At 32.7% G+C, this 19,194-nt stretch overlaps 1 protein-coding gene across 1 annotated transcript in view; it reads left to right on the forward strand.

Moving 5' to 3' along the window:
• The window catches only part of LOC114349422 (structural maintenance of chromosomes protein 1A), a 67,438-nt gene extending 48,505 nt beyond the window's left edge, over positions 1-18,933 (forward strand). The window contains exons 13-16 of the mRNA XM_028299795.2: positions 3,826-3,950; positions 6,896-7,257; positions 10,482-10,807; positions 17,603-18,933. Coding sequence (XP_028155596.1) covers positions 3,826-3,950; positions 6,896-7,257; positions 10,482-10,807; positions 17,603-17,665 — 876 coding nt within the window. The 3' untranslated portion in view covers positions 17,666-18,933. The remainder of the gene's footprint in view (positions 1-3,825; positions 3,951-6,895; positions 7,258-10,481; positions 10,808-17,602) is intronic.
• Positions 18,934-19,194: the final 261 nt, after the last annotated feature.

Here is a 19,194-nt window from a genome sequence, read left to right on the forward strand (position 1 = left end):
GGGTTTTTGAGACACAACACTAGTTTGTTAGATAGTAGGTAGACTACATAATTTTGTCAATAGACCTGTAAAAAACTCCCAAAAGATTTTCTATATTTTCCAACACATATTATATTAATAATATAAAAGAAAATACAAAATTATAACTAATATACCTAAAATTACAGAATAACAGAAAAATTAAGGTAAGAAGCAAATTATTGACAAACGTCACAAGTACATTAGTCAAAATTGTAAAAATATAACCTGAATGTCAACGATAAGTAATACCTAAAGTTTAGGGAGATCGAAAACCGTATCCTACCGTAAGGTAATGCTTAAGCGTTTTAGACAATTCTTATCGTATGGTGAAATCCGTTTTAGAGTTAGGAAATACCTAAACCCACTTAGGTAATTCTTAAATATTTAGGTATCGTTGATGAAATCGGGCATGTGCGTGTAAAATATTCGTTATTCTTAACTGCGCGTCTGTTAAGATATAGCTCTAGGGTTGCCAACACTGAATAGGGCATAATTAGGGCATCTTTCAGAAAATGTAATAATTTCTCTAAAAGTCGATTTTTTTTACTTTTGGCCAGCTTTTTGGGATTCTGAACCACGGTGCATTGTCTTGAAATTTACACTGGTTAATTGCAAATCAAAAATTGTAATAATATTATAATAACCAAGTTTCACTAATTGGCAATATCTTTAATACATTTACTTTTGATTGAGACTGGCTGAATGACCATAGTCCAAGCCAAAAAAGAAAAAAAAAATTGTAAATCAAAGATCTAAGCGTATTGTAACATATTGCATTGAAAGTGCCTATGTTCCAAAAAACATTTCCAATTTCCAATACTGTATATAGAGTTCTGAATGATCTAAAACCTTGAATATAATATTCAGATATTAAATTTTTGTAGTCATATACGCGTTTTCTCAAAAATATGAATTTTATGTTCTACCCCAGGCTGTGGGTGAAAAAACGTGATATAATTCAGGAATTTTTGAAACCTATCAGATGTTGTAAAGGACGATGCCAGAAATAACTTCTACTAAAATGTAACCAAAAATATTGTGCGCTTTTTTTTAATTGCGATTTTCATTTGTTAAATTTGCAATTTTTATTGATTTCTAATTTTGTAGCTTAGGATATTGGTTTTAGAGAAAAATTTTTTAATAGAAAGTTGTAGTAAATTAAAAAACCTACAATTTGAGCTATGGTAAGTTTAATTTTGTTAATTGGTTATTGCAAAACAGCCTGCGAAAGGTCCAAAATGGCCGTTTTTTACAATTACATTATTTATTGTACAAATAATTTTTTTTTATTTTTTAAAGCTTTAAAATGGAGATCTTTCATTTCCAAACATAAAAAAAAATGTAAGGCCAGATTAACTAATTTGTTGCTTAGATATTATAAATTGTTTATCCCAAGAAGAGGTCAAATGTCGAAGGCTATAACTTTTTTAAAAAAATCGTAGAAAGTTGGTGAAACATCCAATCTCCTTCTAAAGATTTATATTTTCATATTCTGATGTAAATAAATGCGTTAAACATTTTTAAACCTCTAATTTTTGGGTTTGAAAATAAGGGGGCAAATTTCGTTATAAACATTTAGAGCTGAAGCGGCCCTGTACATCCTATAAGTTTGTAACTTACATATTATTGTTGCTGAAGATGAAACGAAGATTTATAAAAAAATAAAAAATTTCTACGACCAACTGAAGCCGAGATAATTTTTGGGTTTGAAAATAAGGGGGCAAATTTTGTTATAAACATTTAGAGCTGAAGCGGCCCTGTATATAATATGAGTTTCTAACTTACAGATTATTGTTGCTAAAGACGAAACGAAGATTTATAAAAAAATTAAAATTTTCTGCAACCAACTGAAGCCGAGATAATTGTTTTTTTTTTCTTAAAACCATAGTGCCTTTATTTACGAGTATAACAATTAAGAAATTATTTTACAGTCATTGACTAAAGAAAGACTTATATTATCTTAAAATAAAAAATGTTATAAAATATAATTACATTTAATTATTAAAAATTATTTTTTAAATCGGTGCTTTTGCAAGCGGCCGAATTTTGCAAATCGCCCGGCTCGCTTCAAATCCGCGCGCTCGGAAAATGACAGAAAACAATTTAATAATATTACCATTATAATATACAGTCTATTTACCACTGTATTTGTTTTTCTTGATAAAATTTTATATGTGAAAAAAGAATAGTCACTACAAGAAGAAAAAGTTTTATATTGTATATTATAGTAAGAAGTAACATTATTATTATTATATTTATATAACAATGAAAAAATTCAAAATATAGTTATATATGTCATATATATGTATCATTGTTGTAATATTATTTCTTCAGAAATGAAATTTCACATATAAAAGTTTATCAAGAAAAACAAATACAGTGGTAAATAGACTGTATATTATAATGGTAATATTATTAAATTGTTTTCTGTAAAAATTTAATACAAGTTACGTAAAAATTTTCCGACCGCGTGGATTTGAAGCGAGCAGGGCAATTTGCAAAATTCGGCCGCTCGCAAAAGCACCGATTTTAAAAATAATTTTTAATAATTAAATGTAATTGTATTTTATAATAATTTTTATTTTAGTCAATGACTGTAAAATAATTTCTTAATTGTTATAAATAAAGGCACTACGATTAAAGAAAAAAAAAACAACTATCTCGGCTTTAGTTGGTTGTAGAAAATTTTTATTTTTTTATAAATCTTCGTTTTGTCTTCAGCAACAATAATCTGTAAGTTAGAAACTCATAGGATGTACAGGGCCGCTTCAGCTCTAAATGTTTATAACGAAATTTGCCCCCTTATTTTCAAACCCAAAAATTATCTCGGCTTCAGTTGGTCGTAGAAATTTCATATTTTTTTATAAATCTTTGTTTCATCTTCAGCAACAATAATCTGTAAGTTAAAAACTCATAGGATGTACAGAGCCGCTTCAGCTCTAAATGTTTATAACGCAATTTGCCCCCTTATTTTCAAACCCAAACATTAGAGGTTTAAAAATGTTTTACGCATTTATTTGCATCAGAATATGAAAATATAACTCTTTAGAAGGAGATTAGATGTTTCACCAACTCTATACGATTTTTTTCCAAAAAGTTATGGCCTTCGACATTTGACCTCTTGGGATAAACAATTTATAATATCTAAGCAACAGACTCGTTAATCTGGCTTTACAATTTTTTTTTTATGTTTGGAATTGAAAGGTCTTCATCTTAAAGCTTTACAAAATAAAAATAAATTATTTGTACAATAAATAATGCAATTGTAAAAAACGGCCATTTTGGACCTTTCGCAGGCTGTTTTGCAATAACCAATAAACGAAATTAAACTTACCATAGCTCAAATGGTAGGTTTTTTAATTTGCTAAGAAATTTTTCTCTAAAATCAATATCCTAAGCTACAAAATTAAAAATCAATAAAAATTGCAAATTTAACAAATGAAAATCGCAATTAAAAAAAAAGCGCACAATATTTTTGGTTACATTTTAGTAGAAGTTATTCCTGGCATCGTCTTTTACAACACCTGATAGGTTTCAAAAATTCCTGAATTATATCCTGAAATCGACCTATTTTTCACCCACAGCCTGGGGTATTCATATTTTTTGACAAACCCTGTAAATGACTGTAAAATTTTATATTTGATGATTGCATTTTAGAATTTGAATATTATGCAGAACAGTTTATAAAGAGTACCTTTTTTCATAAAACTAAAAATAAAAATGTTTCCCATATAGCGCTAACTTAATTGGACACCTTGTATATACAAGTGTATGTTTTAATTGACAAAAATTATTTATTTGCAGATGGATGACATAGCTATACCTATGATAGTAGGAAACATGGAGGACATTGCTGCTGCCGATCCCTCTCAGTCTTCATCCAACGCCGAGACTAGTACCAGTGCACAACAACACGAAAAGGAAGCTAGGTAACTAATTTTTAACACTATAACTTAAAAAATAAATAAAACAAAGATTTATTAAGAATTACTTTGTGCCTCTCCTTCTTCTTAATGATCCGTGCATTTATGCGTGGGCATCCACCGTACATTGTCTTGTCAGGTGAGATGTTAGATTCAGGGGTGGGCAAATACTTTTAAGCGCGGGTCAAAATGAAATTTTCAAAATGTCTCCCGGGCCGGACAACTATACCACAGAATAGGAAACAATTGTTTACAGAATAGGAAATAATTGTTTACAGAATAGGAAACAATTGTTTACAGAATAGGAAACAATTGTTTCCTATTCTGTGTCTGTGATTATACCCATTATGTACGCTACGCACAAGCTAATGTTTTTGGTAGTTTTTTCTGCCCAAGAAATTTTTTGACAAAAATACTATAAGTATCATTTTAAAACATTTGGACAAATACATTTGACTGTTAATAATAAATAATAGTAATAATAAATTGTCATAAATTGTAATAAACACTTGGGTGTACATGCGAAAAATTTATGCCCAGTAAAATTGCAAAATTTTTAATATGGTTCATTATATTAAGCCATAACCAGGATCCAGATAAAAAATGAAATTCAGAAATTCGACCAAGAATAGAGTAATCAAGAGCAGCCTTTTTGAAGATAAAGAAATTTCTGAGTAACCAAAGATTCAATCTGCAAATCTAATATCGGATGGTAAAATGTTATGTCAAGTCAACCATCATAGACGAAATTTAAAGGAGACAAAATGATCTTGTATGGTCATGTAGAAAGAATGGACGATGACCTGCTGCCAAAACAAATTTTAAAATGGACGCCAAGAGAAAGAAGATAGGAAGGCCGAAACAATCCTGACTAGGGGGCATTCAGAAGACAATGTCGGAAAGGAACCTTCACCCTGGCGAATGCAACATCCGACGAAGCTGGCAACTGGGAACCGGAAGGCGGAGAACGCCATGAAAAACCGGGATAATAATAAAAATGTTATATCCACTCTATTCTTCTTTATTTAATTGTTCTTCTTCTTCTTGCAGTACCGTCTTCTATCGGAGGTTGGCTACCATCACAGCAATCCTAATTTTGTTGGCTGCAGCTCTGAACAATTGTATTGAACTGCACCCGTGCCACTCCCTTAAATTTTGCAACCAGGAAATCCTGGTTGGATTTATAAATTTATAAATCCTGCCACTCCCTTAAATAAACGTTCCACGTTTCTCCTTCTCGAGATTTTTCTTTGGATTATGAGCCTTAGTAGGGAGTACTTTTTCCCTCTCATTATGTGGCCTAGATATTCCAGTTTTCTCGTGTGTATGGTTTTTATGACTTCGCATTCCTTCCCCATTTTCAGCAAAATATTGGATTGTTAATGCTGACTTAATGAAAAATCTGGAAGCTTTTGAGATGTAGCTTTTTAGGAGAATTTTGAAAATACCATGGACCGATCATATTACGAACGAAATGGTGTTACACATAATGGGGAAGGACTAGAGAACTTTTTACCTTCATTACCAATGACCAATGCTTTTTAAATGCATTCATTTTTTTTAATCCTGAGAAAACTAATAAAATATTTTTGAAAAATTTAAACGCAGAATGAAAGACTACATTATTACCAAGGGCCGAAAGTCCCTTAGAATAAACAAAAAATTCCTTTTGAATGAGATATTTGAAATTAAAAAATACACTTAAGTTTCTCTTTTTTTCACCCATGTGACTTATTAAAATAAACATTATAGAAGCTTTCAGGGACTTTTCGGCCCTCAGTAATAATGTAATATTTCATTCTGCGTTTAAATTTTTCAAAAATACTCTCAGGATTCGAAAAAGAATGAATGCATTTAAAAAGCATATGCCCGAAATTTTGCGCATACGCTCTTAAAAAAATTGCTTGCAGAATTTGTAAACGGGCCGGATAAAGTAAGCAAAAAGAAAACGGGCCTGTGTTAGATAGTCAGGATTAAATAATTCTGTTTTAGCTACATTGCGAAGCATTTCATAGCTGTGGATTCCTGTCAATTGGCAAATATTACGCAGCCATGACATTTTTTTACGTCCCAGACCTCTCTTACTCTCTATCTTTCCTTCAAGTATCATTTGCTGAAAAGTGTATCGTTCTCCTTGTAATATGTGCCCCGAGTATGCAGTTTCTTACTTTTTACATAATTAAAAAGTTCCCTATCCTGCAAGCCCACTGTTCTTAATACTTCCTCATTTCTGACTCTGTCCGTCCATGATATTCTAAGCATTCGACGCAGGCACCACATTTCAAAGACTTCAAGTTTGTTAATGGACCTGATATTTAACGTCCATGCTTCCATTCCGTACAAGAGAACAGGCCAAATGTAACACTTTAGCATCTTGTATCGGAGGTATTGTATATTGTGCAATAATCTCATAAAGTATTAAAAACGACTGTTAGCAGAAAAACAATAAAAATACTCCAACTATTTTACTAATGCAAAAACTAGTTCGATTCTGTTTTGCTATGAGAACGCACTGAAAAGAGTTACAATATTTTCAGCCATGCCAGGTTTAATAGTCAATTTATCCATTTCTGGACTTATTTTAAATGAGCGTTTTTTTCACCCCCCGAGAAGGAGTGAATGTCACCCCCCAAGTAAAATCAACCAACGGCACAAGTTCAACTTTGAACTGGAGGGAAAGTAGAACCTAAATCCAAATTTTCATGCAATTGGGAGTTGACCCTGAAAATTACACTCCAAAACGGTTATTTACTGGGCTATTACCCAAAAAACGTAAACCTGTTTTCTGGTATGATCTCCATTTTACGATTTTTTGGTCAATCAACAAATCGTAAAAACGTGTTTTATCACGTGGCGTTTTATGTATGTTGCGCACTTTTTCCTGCCTAACTGTCTAATAATTTGTTTTGCACATAAAACAAAAACTATAAAACCATCGTTTTCATTTACAGAATTAAGATTGACTACAGCAGCCTAAGTGATAACCTCAAAGATCTCGAAGAAAGGGACGAAATAAAGAAGCAGGCGGACAAATTACTTAAGTCTATCCAACAATTACAAGATACGCTTACCAAAATACAAGCACCTAACATGAAAGCCATCGAGAAGCTACAACTCGCTTGTGGAAAGTTGCAATCTACCAACGAAGAATTTGAAAACTTGAGGAAACAGAACAAGAAGGCTAAAGCTGCGTTTGAAAAAATAAAACAGCAAAGATACGAGAGGTTTACAAGATGCTTTGATCATGTGTCCAACGAAATTGATAACATTTACAAGTCTCTAGCTCAGAATCAATCAGCTCAAGCATTTTTGGGTAAGTATGTTTGCATAATTAATATATTGTATAAAGAAATTAGAAATTCACAACATATCGTCATTTGATTCAAGTTTTCGTCCTAGGTCCAACTAAACTTCAGGAAGAAAGAAAATTTTTCATCCTAATACTTTCACTCTCTTACCCATAGGGTGTGGGGTCTGGTTTCTGGGGCACCCAGCCTTTCTTATCACACCTCATTACAGTAAATAAATCTGATATCAAACCATAAATTATTCATTATTCATTACGAACTATTTTTTACCAATAATTTTTCCAAAACACCTTCATACATCCATATAATTTTAAACCTTCTTAATTCAACTCGATAACTTGGTAAAAAAATCCCTAATTCAAAAACATTTTTTAGTCCTAGATGTCTACGATACATAAAAGGACCTCATACTTTTGCCCAGGTTATTAGTTCAATTAATATTCTGTCTTCACTTCCAATTTCAACACTCAGCTATCTATAATCAATTAAGTTACATATCATTATATCATATCAGTCTCCTCCTGTGACTTATACTACTTATCTTTATTTCAACACTACTTTGATATCAGACTTCTACATACTACAGACTCTCTAATTTACTCTGCCAATTAGTATTTACAATTAAACCAACAACCCCCTTTTTAATTCATAGTAAATTAAATTTTCATCAACACAGTTGGACTTATTTCAATTTTGAATAGGAACCACATTCATCAACCTATTCATAAAAATAAAACATCTTAGCAAAAATATTTTCCACTTAATTATTTGGTCCCAGATGTTCTTTAACATAAATGGATCCATTATTCGCTAATTAATTCAACTTCATTTGAATTATGTATAGATGGCTGCATACATTCTGGCTAATTCTATATTTGCATTATAAAAATCTTTTATACTCTACCTACATCTTACATAATCAAGGTACTTAAATGTAATTATAGCCACAACTTTGTTGATGTTTGTTATTACTGTTGAAAATTAAAAAAAAAGAATGTGTGTGTACTTTGTACGCACGTAAGAAGATATTCTTCTATTATATAATAGGTAATTTAAACGAAGTAAATATACTTAAAAGGTTATTTGTATTTTATTTAAAAATCAAACTAACTGTCTTATCTACCACTTTCAAAAATTTTTATTAAAACAAGCAAAAATAAAAAAAATATGAATCGCCCAGGAATTGAACCCGCAACCTTCCAATCTCAGTGCTAACGCATTTCCCACTACTCCAGCGAGGCCCTAGAAATAGACATGTACGTTTCGGATATAATTACACAACACGGCGACATATAGTGTAAAAATGTTATGCTTACATAATATTTTATTATTTTACTACAGGAAAACACAAATCCAAAAACACAAGAATTATAATAAATAATACATTTCCTAAAACCACTAATATATTCTTTTAATTACTTATTTGCACGGTTACAGATACATACATACCTATCTTGAAATATTAAAAATGAACTACATACTGTCAGAACTACATACTGTCAGTGTGCGCAGGCGCGCGGATCATGTACAATTTTACCCTCAATCGATTCGCCGCTAAAGAAGAATATCTTCAAAAATCTTTTATTACAATTAGTTGGCTGTAGTGATACAGGGTAACTTCTACGTCACGTTGTCGGTTCGATTTTTGACACCTTTCAGAAACATCACTCATTTTGCATTTAGTTGCCATTAAGTCATTGGAATGTAAACAACTCAATTTGCATCCCACGTGTTGGGAAATTCAATACAATACCTTAGGGCATTATCCTAGTTGCCATATGACCATCATAAGGCATTTTATTAAAGTCTGCACTTTTAATGCATCCATGTTATATTTAAAGGGTTTTTACCCGAATATTTTTCTTTGGTGGCTCAGCTAGCATCCAGCTTGTAAGTATAACCAACTTGCTCTAACCTTAGTCAAAATTTAAATATCAACTTTACATTCATTAAATCGGTTATACTTATTTTTAGATTTAACACTGAGGATGATTTTTTTTTATAAAATCGAAAACGTTTTGTTGTGATGTAGCCATTTAAAGGGATTTTAATAAAATTTTATACCTTTTACAAAGGATTTTTTTCCAATTTTTGTGATTGATGATATACAGCCAACTAGTCCTGTCGCCAGGGGGGGTACAACGGCCTCGTTAATTCAGATGGACTTACCCAAGTTTTTTTTATGTATTTTGACCCGTAGAACACGAATTTTTTGGGTAACAGTTGATCCGGATGTCGATAAGATTGTTATAGACCAAGAACTTGAGGAATCAAATAACAGCGATTTTTGGCAAAACAAAACAATATTTTGTATTTTTTGGGTCATTTTAAGCAAAAAATATTTCTACAAGTTTTTTAGTAGGATGCACAGTTTTCGAGATAAACGCGGTTGAACTTTGAAAAAATCGAAAAACTGCAATTTTTAAACCCGAATAACTTTTGATTAAAAAATAAAATAGCAATTCTGCTTAGCGCCTTTGAAAGTTCAAGTCAAATTATGTCGGTTTTGATTATTTGCATTGCTAAAAATTTATTGTGTTATTGTTAAACAAAGCTACAAACAACTAGTGCGTGAGTGATGTTTCTATGATTTCTCATTTAAAATCGAACGAGTAGGTAGAATAGGTACTAGTGCAATCAAGACTATTTCTACGTTACATGCGTTAAAACGCATGTAAAAGCACGGGAAACCCTACGTGTTTATAGCTTTGTTAAACAATAAAAAAATAAATTTTTACCAATGCAAATAATCAAAACCGATATAATTTGACTTAAACTTTCAAATGCGGTAAGCAGACTTGCTATTTTATTTTTTAATCAAAAGTTATTCGGGTTCAAAAATTGCAATTTTTCGATTTTTTTAAAGTTCAACCGCGTTTATCTCGAAAACTGTGCATCCTACGAAAAAACTTGTAGAAATATTTTTTACTTAAAATGGCCCAAAAAATACAAAATATTGTTTTGTTTTGCCAAAAATCGCTGTTATTTGATTCCTCAAGTTCTTGGTCTATAACAATCTTATCGACATTCGGATCAACTGTTACCCAAAAAATTCGTGTTCTACGGGTCAAAATACATAAAAAAAACTTGAGTAAGTCCATCTGAATTAACGAGGCCGTTGTACCCCCCCTGGCGACAGGACTAAACTACAGGAAAAACATTTTCGTTTCCTTGTGGATTTTTTAAATTAGAAAATATTCAACATGGCAATAATAATCTTTATTTGTAGGTGCGGAAAACCCCGAAGAACCTTACTTAGATGGTATCAACTATAATTGTGTTGCGCCCGGAAAACGGTTCCAGCCTATGTCTAACTTGTCGGGAGGAGAAAAAACAGTGGCAGCCTTAGCTTTGCTATTTGCAATCCACAGCTATCAGCCAGCCCCGTTCTTCGTTCTAGACGAGGTTGATGCTGCTTTAGATAACACAAATATTGGAAAAGTGGCCAAATACATTAGAGAAAAGACTGAGTCTCTACAGACTATTGTTATTTCGTTGAAAGAAGAGTTTTATTCACACGCTGATGCTTTAATTGGAATTTGTCCGGAGATCAAGGTTAGTTTTTTAAAATGTATTAGTATTTGTGTGCGTGCGTGCGTGTGTGTATGTAAGACTTGTCTGACAATTGAAGTGGTCGGGGCAATAAGGGACCTAAGCCTCATTTGAAAAGTTTTGAGTAAATCACGTTTACAGTTTTTGACAAAATCCTGAAATCATATTTTTATATTTTATAATGTTTACCTTAATTCCTTACATGCATAATAAATTATTAAATATATTTTTTCAAAGAAAGATACAAAATGAAAGTTGCATTTTTTAAGAAAAAATTTATTAAACAAATAAATGTGGCTTACGACCTTTTTGAAAATAACAAAATGAATCGTTCTAAAATCAAGAATATACCTACAATATTATTTTTTGTTAAAAAAAATCGGTTTCATCATCCCTGTCTACTTCCTCTGCTTCATCAACTTGGTTATAGTCTTGTTCAATGTTACTTGTACTGATTCCAATAATACTGAGATAAAACTGCTGGTTTATAAGAGGAATATATTGTAAAAGTTTCTTTATATACGGAATTTTCTTGATGCTCAGTACTATTGGTCCTCCATATATATATTTTTTAAGCTTTTTGTTGTCACCAAACTTTACAACCCTCTTACCGACATTTACTTCATCAAACGCTCCATTTAGGGTGTGTTTCATGAATATGGAATTTGGGTGTTCGCTATCGAACCAAGAAGGGACGAAGCCACCTACTAAATAAAATACTTTTTTGGTCTTAAAACGTGATATCGACAAACGAATTTAAATAGAATATTAGTGTTAATGGCTCTTTATCAATAAAAAAATTAAAACAGGTTATTTATGGCTACGTTTTACTAAAAAAGTAAATTTAATGTTATTATAACTTATTAAGACACAAGCCACATTTCCTACAGCAAGAAGGTCTCAAGCCACTAAAATGTTTACTTACCTTTTTCGGAGAAGATTCATCACTTTCACTGGAACTCGTGTGCGGAGAATATTCTCGATCCTTTACAGGATCTTAAAACTACTGCATTTTTGCTTATAAAATAATTGTTTTTCTTTCAACACTCTTCGATCACGTGTCGCCATGTTGATTTTGCAAGTCGGCAACAAGGTCGTTATAGCCTGGTGGTCACATATATTGCCTAATAGCCGTAAAACTTCGCTGGTGGCTTGAGACCATTCTTACAGAGCCAGTTTTACTAAAATCTTCAAATTTCAAAAAATGTGGCTTAGGTCCCTTATTGCCCCGAGCTCTTCACTTGTTTATTTCCATGATAATCTTATTATATAAACTTGCTTTATTTTTCTAAATGCTTGAAGAACGCTGTGTAATAAATCTTACTCAGTGTTGAAGTCAGTTCTACAAATATTCTTTTTCAAAATCCCCAAATAAAAAAATCAGGAGGATTTAGTTCTGGTGAACAAGAGGGCCACGGGTGAGCTGAAATTATTTGGAGAGGTACTGGAAAGAACCAATGAGGTTAAGTATCTAGGGGTAACCCTGGATTCGAAACTCAATTGGAATACTCATATTACCAATATAACCAATAGTACTAAGCGACTCTTCTGGAACTGCAGACGAGTTGTAGGTAAAACCTGGGGATTGAAACCAGAGGTGATATGTTGGTTGTACACATCAGTGATACGACCGACAGTTACTTATGGGTCAGTACTCTGGTGGAGAAAGACGGCTTTGCAATCTTGTGTGACCACTCTCACCACCCTACAAAGACAAGCGCTTCTAAATATAACAGGAGCCTTGAATAGTACAGGAACGGCTTCATTAGAGGCTATCACAGGTCTCCCTCCGCTGGAATTGTATATTTCGGCGGTAGCCTTTATGACCATCCTGAGGCTCAAAGCAAACAATACTTGGAGGCCAAATTATGTATTGAATAGCCACACAAACATTACTGGGACTATACTTGAGGAATACATCTTTATGATGAACTCCTCAATAACCTGGCAAAAGACAACAAAGTGTCTTTAATATGGGTGCCGGGTCATGAAGGGGTGCATGGGAACGAACGAGCAGATAAATAACGCGAAACAAGGCTCGAGAAAAACTTTTGAAGGCCCAGAACCTTTCTGTGGCATCACTAAAGATGCTATGAAAAACGAGGTTCAGAAATGGCTGATAAAGAATCATCAAAATAAATGGAGAACCACTCAAGGGCAAATCCAGACTAAAAAAATAATCAAGAATATTGATAAAAAACTCTCGAACAGTTTGATGAACCTCAATAAACGAGAGATCAAAACGGTCACTGAAATGGTGACTGGACATTGTCGTTTAAGAAATCACCTATTGGGACCGTGCAAGTTCGGCAAAGCGACCTCTATTTCTACGCTCTGTACTTATATTCGCACTTTTAATTATATTGGCCAATTATATTAGTCCTGGTTGCTGCATAATTGTCAAGGCCATAGTCCAAAAAAATAATAAGAAAAAAAATAAGATGCAGGTTATGTTATACAAACGTAAACAATTGTATGTAGTAAATAAAATTAGTTATTAAAATGCAGTACTGCAAGCAAAATACAATTAATTAAATTTACCTTCATATAATAATTGCATATCATATCAATATTGTGGAGCAATATATAATTTTTCTGCTTCAATGACAGAAGGTATGAAATATACGTCAATTTGACAATTTCATTTGACAATATGAATTATTTAAAATAGTTGCAATATTTCTCCGCGACTCGCGCACGGTCGTTTCTCGTTTCCCTTCCAAGTACTTGCACACCGCGAATACAAACTAGGTAAGGTGAATGAACCATGGTGCAGAAAGTGCGAAATGGAAGAAGAAACTGCCATACACATACTATGCTATTGCAGTGTGCTAGGTGATGTAAGGCAGAACTTCACTGGTCAAATGAGGTTTGAACCAGAAGAGATCTTAAAACTACCAATAAGAAAACTGTTGGCCTTCGTTGAGGCCACAGGACTTATTAAAGTTTAAGGAGAAGAGCAGGGTTTGGTACAAAGGTCTTATGACCAAGTGCCAGAGACTAACGAGTCTCGCCTGAGTTAAGAAGAAGAAGAAGAGGGCCACGGGCGCCTAACAGGATGATAAGTTCCAATCCACCGATTATGAAATTTCTGCATTTAAATCATTTACAACGCATTTACAATTACACCATGGATTGTATGCTTCGAAAGTTAACCGAGGAATACAAAAATTGGAGACTCACAATCAATAGCAACAAAACAGAATATCTTAGAATAAAGGACGAAGAAAGAGACCCACAACTCTCGATTAGAGATATAAAAAAAATGCGAAGAATTTAAGTACCTAGGGACAGTCATAGCGAAGGAAGGAACATCAATATGGGACATCCAGCAGAAAATACAACATGGCCGAAATGTGGTACAAACAATCAACTCGTTACTTTGGTCTCCTAAAATTAGTTTATAGACCAAAATGACAATCTACAAGTCGGTTGTAGAAGCAATTTTGGCGTACGGATCTAAATGTTGGCAAATGAAGATGAAAGAGACGAAAGAACTAGAAGTAGTAAAAATGGACTAAGAAGAGCGTGTCAGATATCCAGACATGATCCACATCCCAAATGAAGAAATAAGAAGAACAGGAAGGATTTACAATACCGCAGATTCAATAGAATCCAAACAACTTTTATGGTACGGGCATGTAATGGGAATTAATGATGAACGGTGGCCAAAACAGGCCTTAAACTATGTTCCACGGAATAGAAGAAGTAGAGGAAGGCAGTATTGGAATGGAGAGAAGGAATCAGAGAAACAATGAGAGATATAGCCATAAATGAGGAGGAATGGACCGACCGAAAAAGGTGGAGATCGAAATGCTTGATTATGGATAGGTGCTCCATTCTTGTTGGAACCAAATTGTGTTCCTTTCAGCCAAATAGTTTTCTATCATATCCCTTAATATTATAGTCCTTGGGCCCACATATAAAATTATTATTTATGACCACATATAAAATTATTATTTATGACCACACCGTCGAAACTTTTTGTACTTGTTATTTGGGTGGAGTCGGACAAATTTGAAGCTTGGCGCATTATGGTATTGGGGCGTTTGTCTGTCAAGCTGTCACGAAGTTGTCAATTTTATGCAAGAAAAAAATTTATAACCACATTGGTCATTTTATTTTAAACAATGGTTTCTATCATATAAACCGCGAAAACAATTTTGTCGGTCAAAAATATTGGGCTATATGACGCGCCGGACACGCCAAATATGTCAAATTTATGAAAATAATAAATTTTACCACATGGCTAATGGCAGCTAATCTGGAAAGCTCAACGTAGGTGGCGCTCGTGTAGTTGGAGGTCATGTCAACTTACGTCAATATTTCAAATCAATATATTTCCAAGTAAATATTGCATATTTGTTTCGCTGTGTGAATTAAACTTGAGAAAATAAAATCCCTCAATGTTGTGCTGTGCATTTGTGCTCATCGAGAACATCAGGACACAGGTTTCCCAAAGATATTCTGATGAGAAAAAAGTGGATTGTAGCAATAAGAAGGGATAAATATGTGCCGAGAATAAATGCACGTATCTGCAATAAACATTTTGTTGAAACAGACTAAGTATTGCCCCCAGATTCGACTGTAAAAAATAGAATACTTCACTATAAAATTCAGATCAAAATTTATTATAAACGCACGGAGTAAGATATGCAATTTTATATACATTCACACTGTTGCCACATCTACAATCGCTTTTTATGGAGTGAAAATGTAAAAAAATTTATATTTGAAGTAATAATATAGAAAAATGTGAAACACTACTAATTTTAAATATTTCTCAAGTTCTCAGTATTTTTTAGTGACTAAAACAACCTGACCAAACCTAACCTAGCGTCATCGAAAATAATATAAAAAAGTTAATAACTGAAAATTTTAGTCATATATTATCTTTAAAGTATGCTTTAAAATGACTAAAACATAACCTGAGCAAACCTAACCTAATCGAAAATAATATAAATAAGTTAATAACTGAAAATTAAAGTGTACCATTCAAATATTCTTTAGTGACTAAAACATAACCTGATCAAACCTAACCCTAATTTTTTCTAATTTCACCTTAAATTTAAGGTCGCCTTTCACGTATAGACAAACACCCAAATAATTATACTTAATTAAATTAACACATTCTATATTTCCATAGGGAATTATAATTTTTTTTAAATAAGACAACATTGCAGAATCAACAGCGATCACGCCATGCTTAAACCAAATTTACACCAAATGCGCAACTGTCATGGCAGCCATATTTTGAAAATATCACATTTTTAAATAAGATAAACACAAAAATTAATGCTTAGCGCATTTAATTGTGAATTTTAAATTGATAAAAAAAAGTAAGGCAGATCGCACATATCATATTATACACAGTTGTCAGACTCGTGTGGGGAGTTAATCAATACCAAATAAATACCCTCTGAGCTGTAGAAATAAAACATTGAGACGATGATTAATATAGTTTATCATTCGATAAGTGTTTCCTTTTTCCAGTAACTCTCGCATCCCTTCTCAATTCGTTTTTCAACGCACAAACAGTCTCCAAGATCCGTATATTTCGGCCACAATTTATTATTTATTAAATCGTAATCAAAAACACCATATACAAACTACACGAATAGTCAAAACTTTGACCTCCAACTACACTAGCGCCACCAGGCGGGAGCAACGGCGTACATAGGTGCCATTTTAACAGAATCTACCATAAAACATTTTTACAATAATGTGGTAACCTTGTCGGACAATTTTCACGGGGCATATGCGCAGTCGGATGCGCCGAAGATGTCAATTTCCTGGAATTTTTTTATTTAGTACCACAGATGTCATTTTTATTTTGTACTGTTTTTTACATGTGTAATGCATATTGGATCACTTGTCGGACAAAAATAATGGGTCCAAAATTTTCAAAAAAGTTTCCAAAGTTTTGCCTCTTGTCGGAATTTTTTTTGAAAATTCGAGAAAAGACACTACAGAACATTGTTTTTCATTGTTCAAGGAGTATGTATGTTTTCAGATCAAAATTTTTCCAAAATTTTCCCTTTTGTCGGAAAATTAATTTTGGATACAACTCTACGTCGCGCCCTTTGTTTTATTTAAGAATATAATTACTTGTAACATACTACTTTTGTCGGAAAAATGTTGTGAAGATAAGGAATGCACGAACCCAGCATAGTTTAAAAGTATAGTTTACCTACTAATAAAAATTAAATTTTTTGTCCGACTGTTGATTTGCCCCAATATTTTTATCGGACACTTAGATTTTTTGATTTAGAATATAATTACTTATAATCTCCTATTTTTGTCGGAAAATGGTTGTAAATAAAAAGTTCCAGGAAATTGACATCTTCGGCGCATCCGACTGCGCATATGCCCCGTGAAAATTGTCCGACAAGGTTACCACATCATTGTAAAAATGTTTTATGGTAGATTCTGTTAAAATTAGCCATGTGGTAATAAATTTATTATTTTCATAACTTTGACATAATTGTTTTCGCTGTTTATATGATAAAAACCATTGATTAAAATAAAATTACCAATGTGGTTATAAATTTTTTTCTTGCGTAAAATTGACAACTTCGTGACAGCTTGACAGACAAACGCCCCATTACCATAATGCGCCAAGCTCCAAATTTGTCCGACTCCGCTCAAATAACAAGTACAAAAAGTTTTGACGGTGTGGTCATAAATAATAATTTTATATGTGGGCCCAATGACTATTATTGACCAGCAAATTTGTTTGATCGTGTACCATGATCGTTTTTATAACAAAAAACACTAAATTACTTTAATTTGTTTCAGCCTGCGGATTGTCTAATTAGTCAGGTGCTAACGTGTGACTTAACGAAATATGACCAGTTCTGACCCGAGGAAAAGGCAGAAGAAAAGAACGATAAAAGTTTCAAAAAGAAAAAATAGTTTATTTATATTTGCATTTTTGATAAAACGTACAACGTTCATTGTTAATTTTTTAGGTTATTCGTATGAGTTCATTTTTAAAATTTAAAATTGTTTTAGATTACTATAAATAACTTGTTCAGGTAATAAGTCTAGTTAGAAAACATTACTTTGGTGACTGATTTGTAGATTTTGTACTGTGACATGTAAACATTTTGTATAAATAAACAATATGACTTAACGAAATACGACATGTTCTGGCCCGAGTAAAAGAAAACCTCAGAAAAAAAAAAGATAAAGTTTCAAAAAGAAAAAATTGTTAATTTATATTTACATTTTTGATAAAACGTCCTCGCGCTAAACTAAAAAATCATGATAATTACCTCCCTCAGGAGACTTAATTTATTCAGTTCTTCATGTTGAGTCGGACAAATTTTCGGCATGGGGGCATTTTGTAAATATACAGGTTTCTAAATGTTGGTGCGTCCGACAACTGGAGTACCCTTAAAATTTGTTAACCAATTTGACAATATTACCAAACAGTCCTGCAAAAATCATCTGTGAGGGTATACATTTTATGACTCCATAACGCAGCTGATTTTTGCAGGATTGTTTGATAAAAAATACTTACAATTTACTGGTAATATTGTTCGTCAAATTTTTAAGAGTACACACTCCAGTTATCGGAAGCACTAAAGTTTAGAAACCTCTATGTATATTTATGAAACGTCTCTCTCTTTTCCGTATTAGAAAAGTTGTCCGACTAGAGAGAAATTCACACCGAGAGTGCAGTACGGCTAAGATAGGGCAATACATTTCTAATGAGGAATAAACGCACAGGGTTGTCGGTCTTCACTAGTTGTTGATTGCTCTCTCAAGAGCGTCGCACAGGAACTGTGGCAACAATGAATGCGCATTCCTATCTTAACCATGCTGCACTCCCAGTATGAATTTCACAATAGACTTGAATAACTGAATGTCTCATGAGGGAGGTACCCATGTTTTTATAAGGGTGGGGTTCAAGCCCTACAAGGTTCATTGCTTTAGTTTATTGTTCATTTTTAGGTTATAAATAAGAGTTCATTTTTGAAAATTTAAATTATTTTAGATTAGGTACTATAAATACCTTGTTCAGGTAATAAGTCTAGTTAGCATACATTGCTTAGATCACTGATTTGTAGATTTTGTACTATAACATGTAAACATTTTCTATAAATAAACAATGTATTACTTAATTTCTATTTTTTATTTGAATAAGTCGCTAGCCAAACAATGTCCCAAGCAGGAACAACAGTACTTTTCTTTGTTTGATGTCAACTTTATTGTTTGTTCTAATACACTAGTTATTTCTTTTTTTACGGTATCATTTGACATCTTTTCTCTGTCAATAGTATCCTTGTACCCTTTTCTTCTTCTTCTTCATAGTCTTGTGTGGGTGTATATTATGCTTGTAATATACAGTGATGAGCGCGCTGTGTTGGGATACACGGCATCTC

Source organism: Diabrotica virgifera, chromosome 1, assembly GCF_917563875.1.
Source record: "Diabrotica virgifera virgifera chromosome 1, PGI_DIABVI_V3a".
Taxonomy (NCBI): domain Eukaryota; kingdom Metazoa; phylum Arthropoda; class Insecta; order Coleoptera; family Chrysomelidae; genus Diabrotica; species Diabrotica virgifera.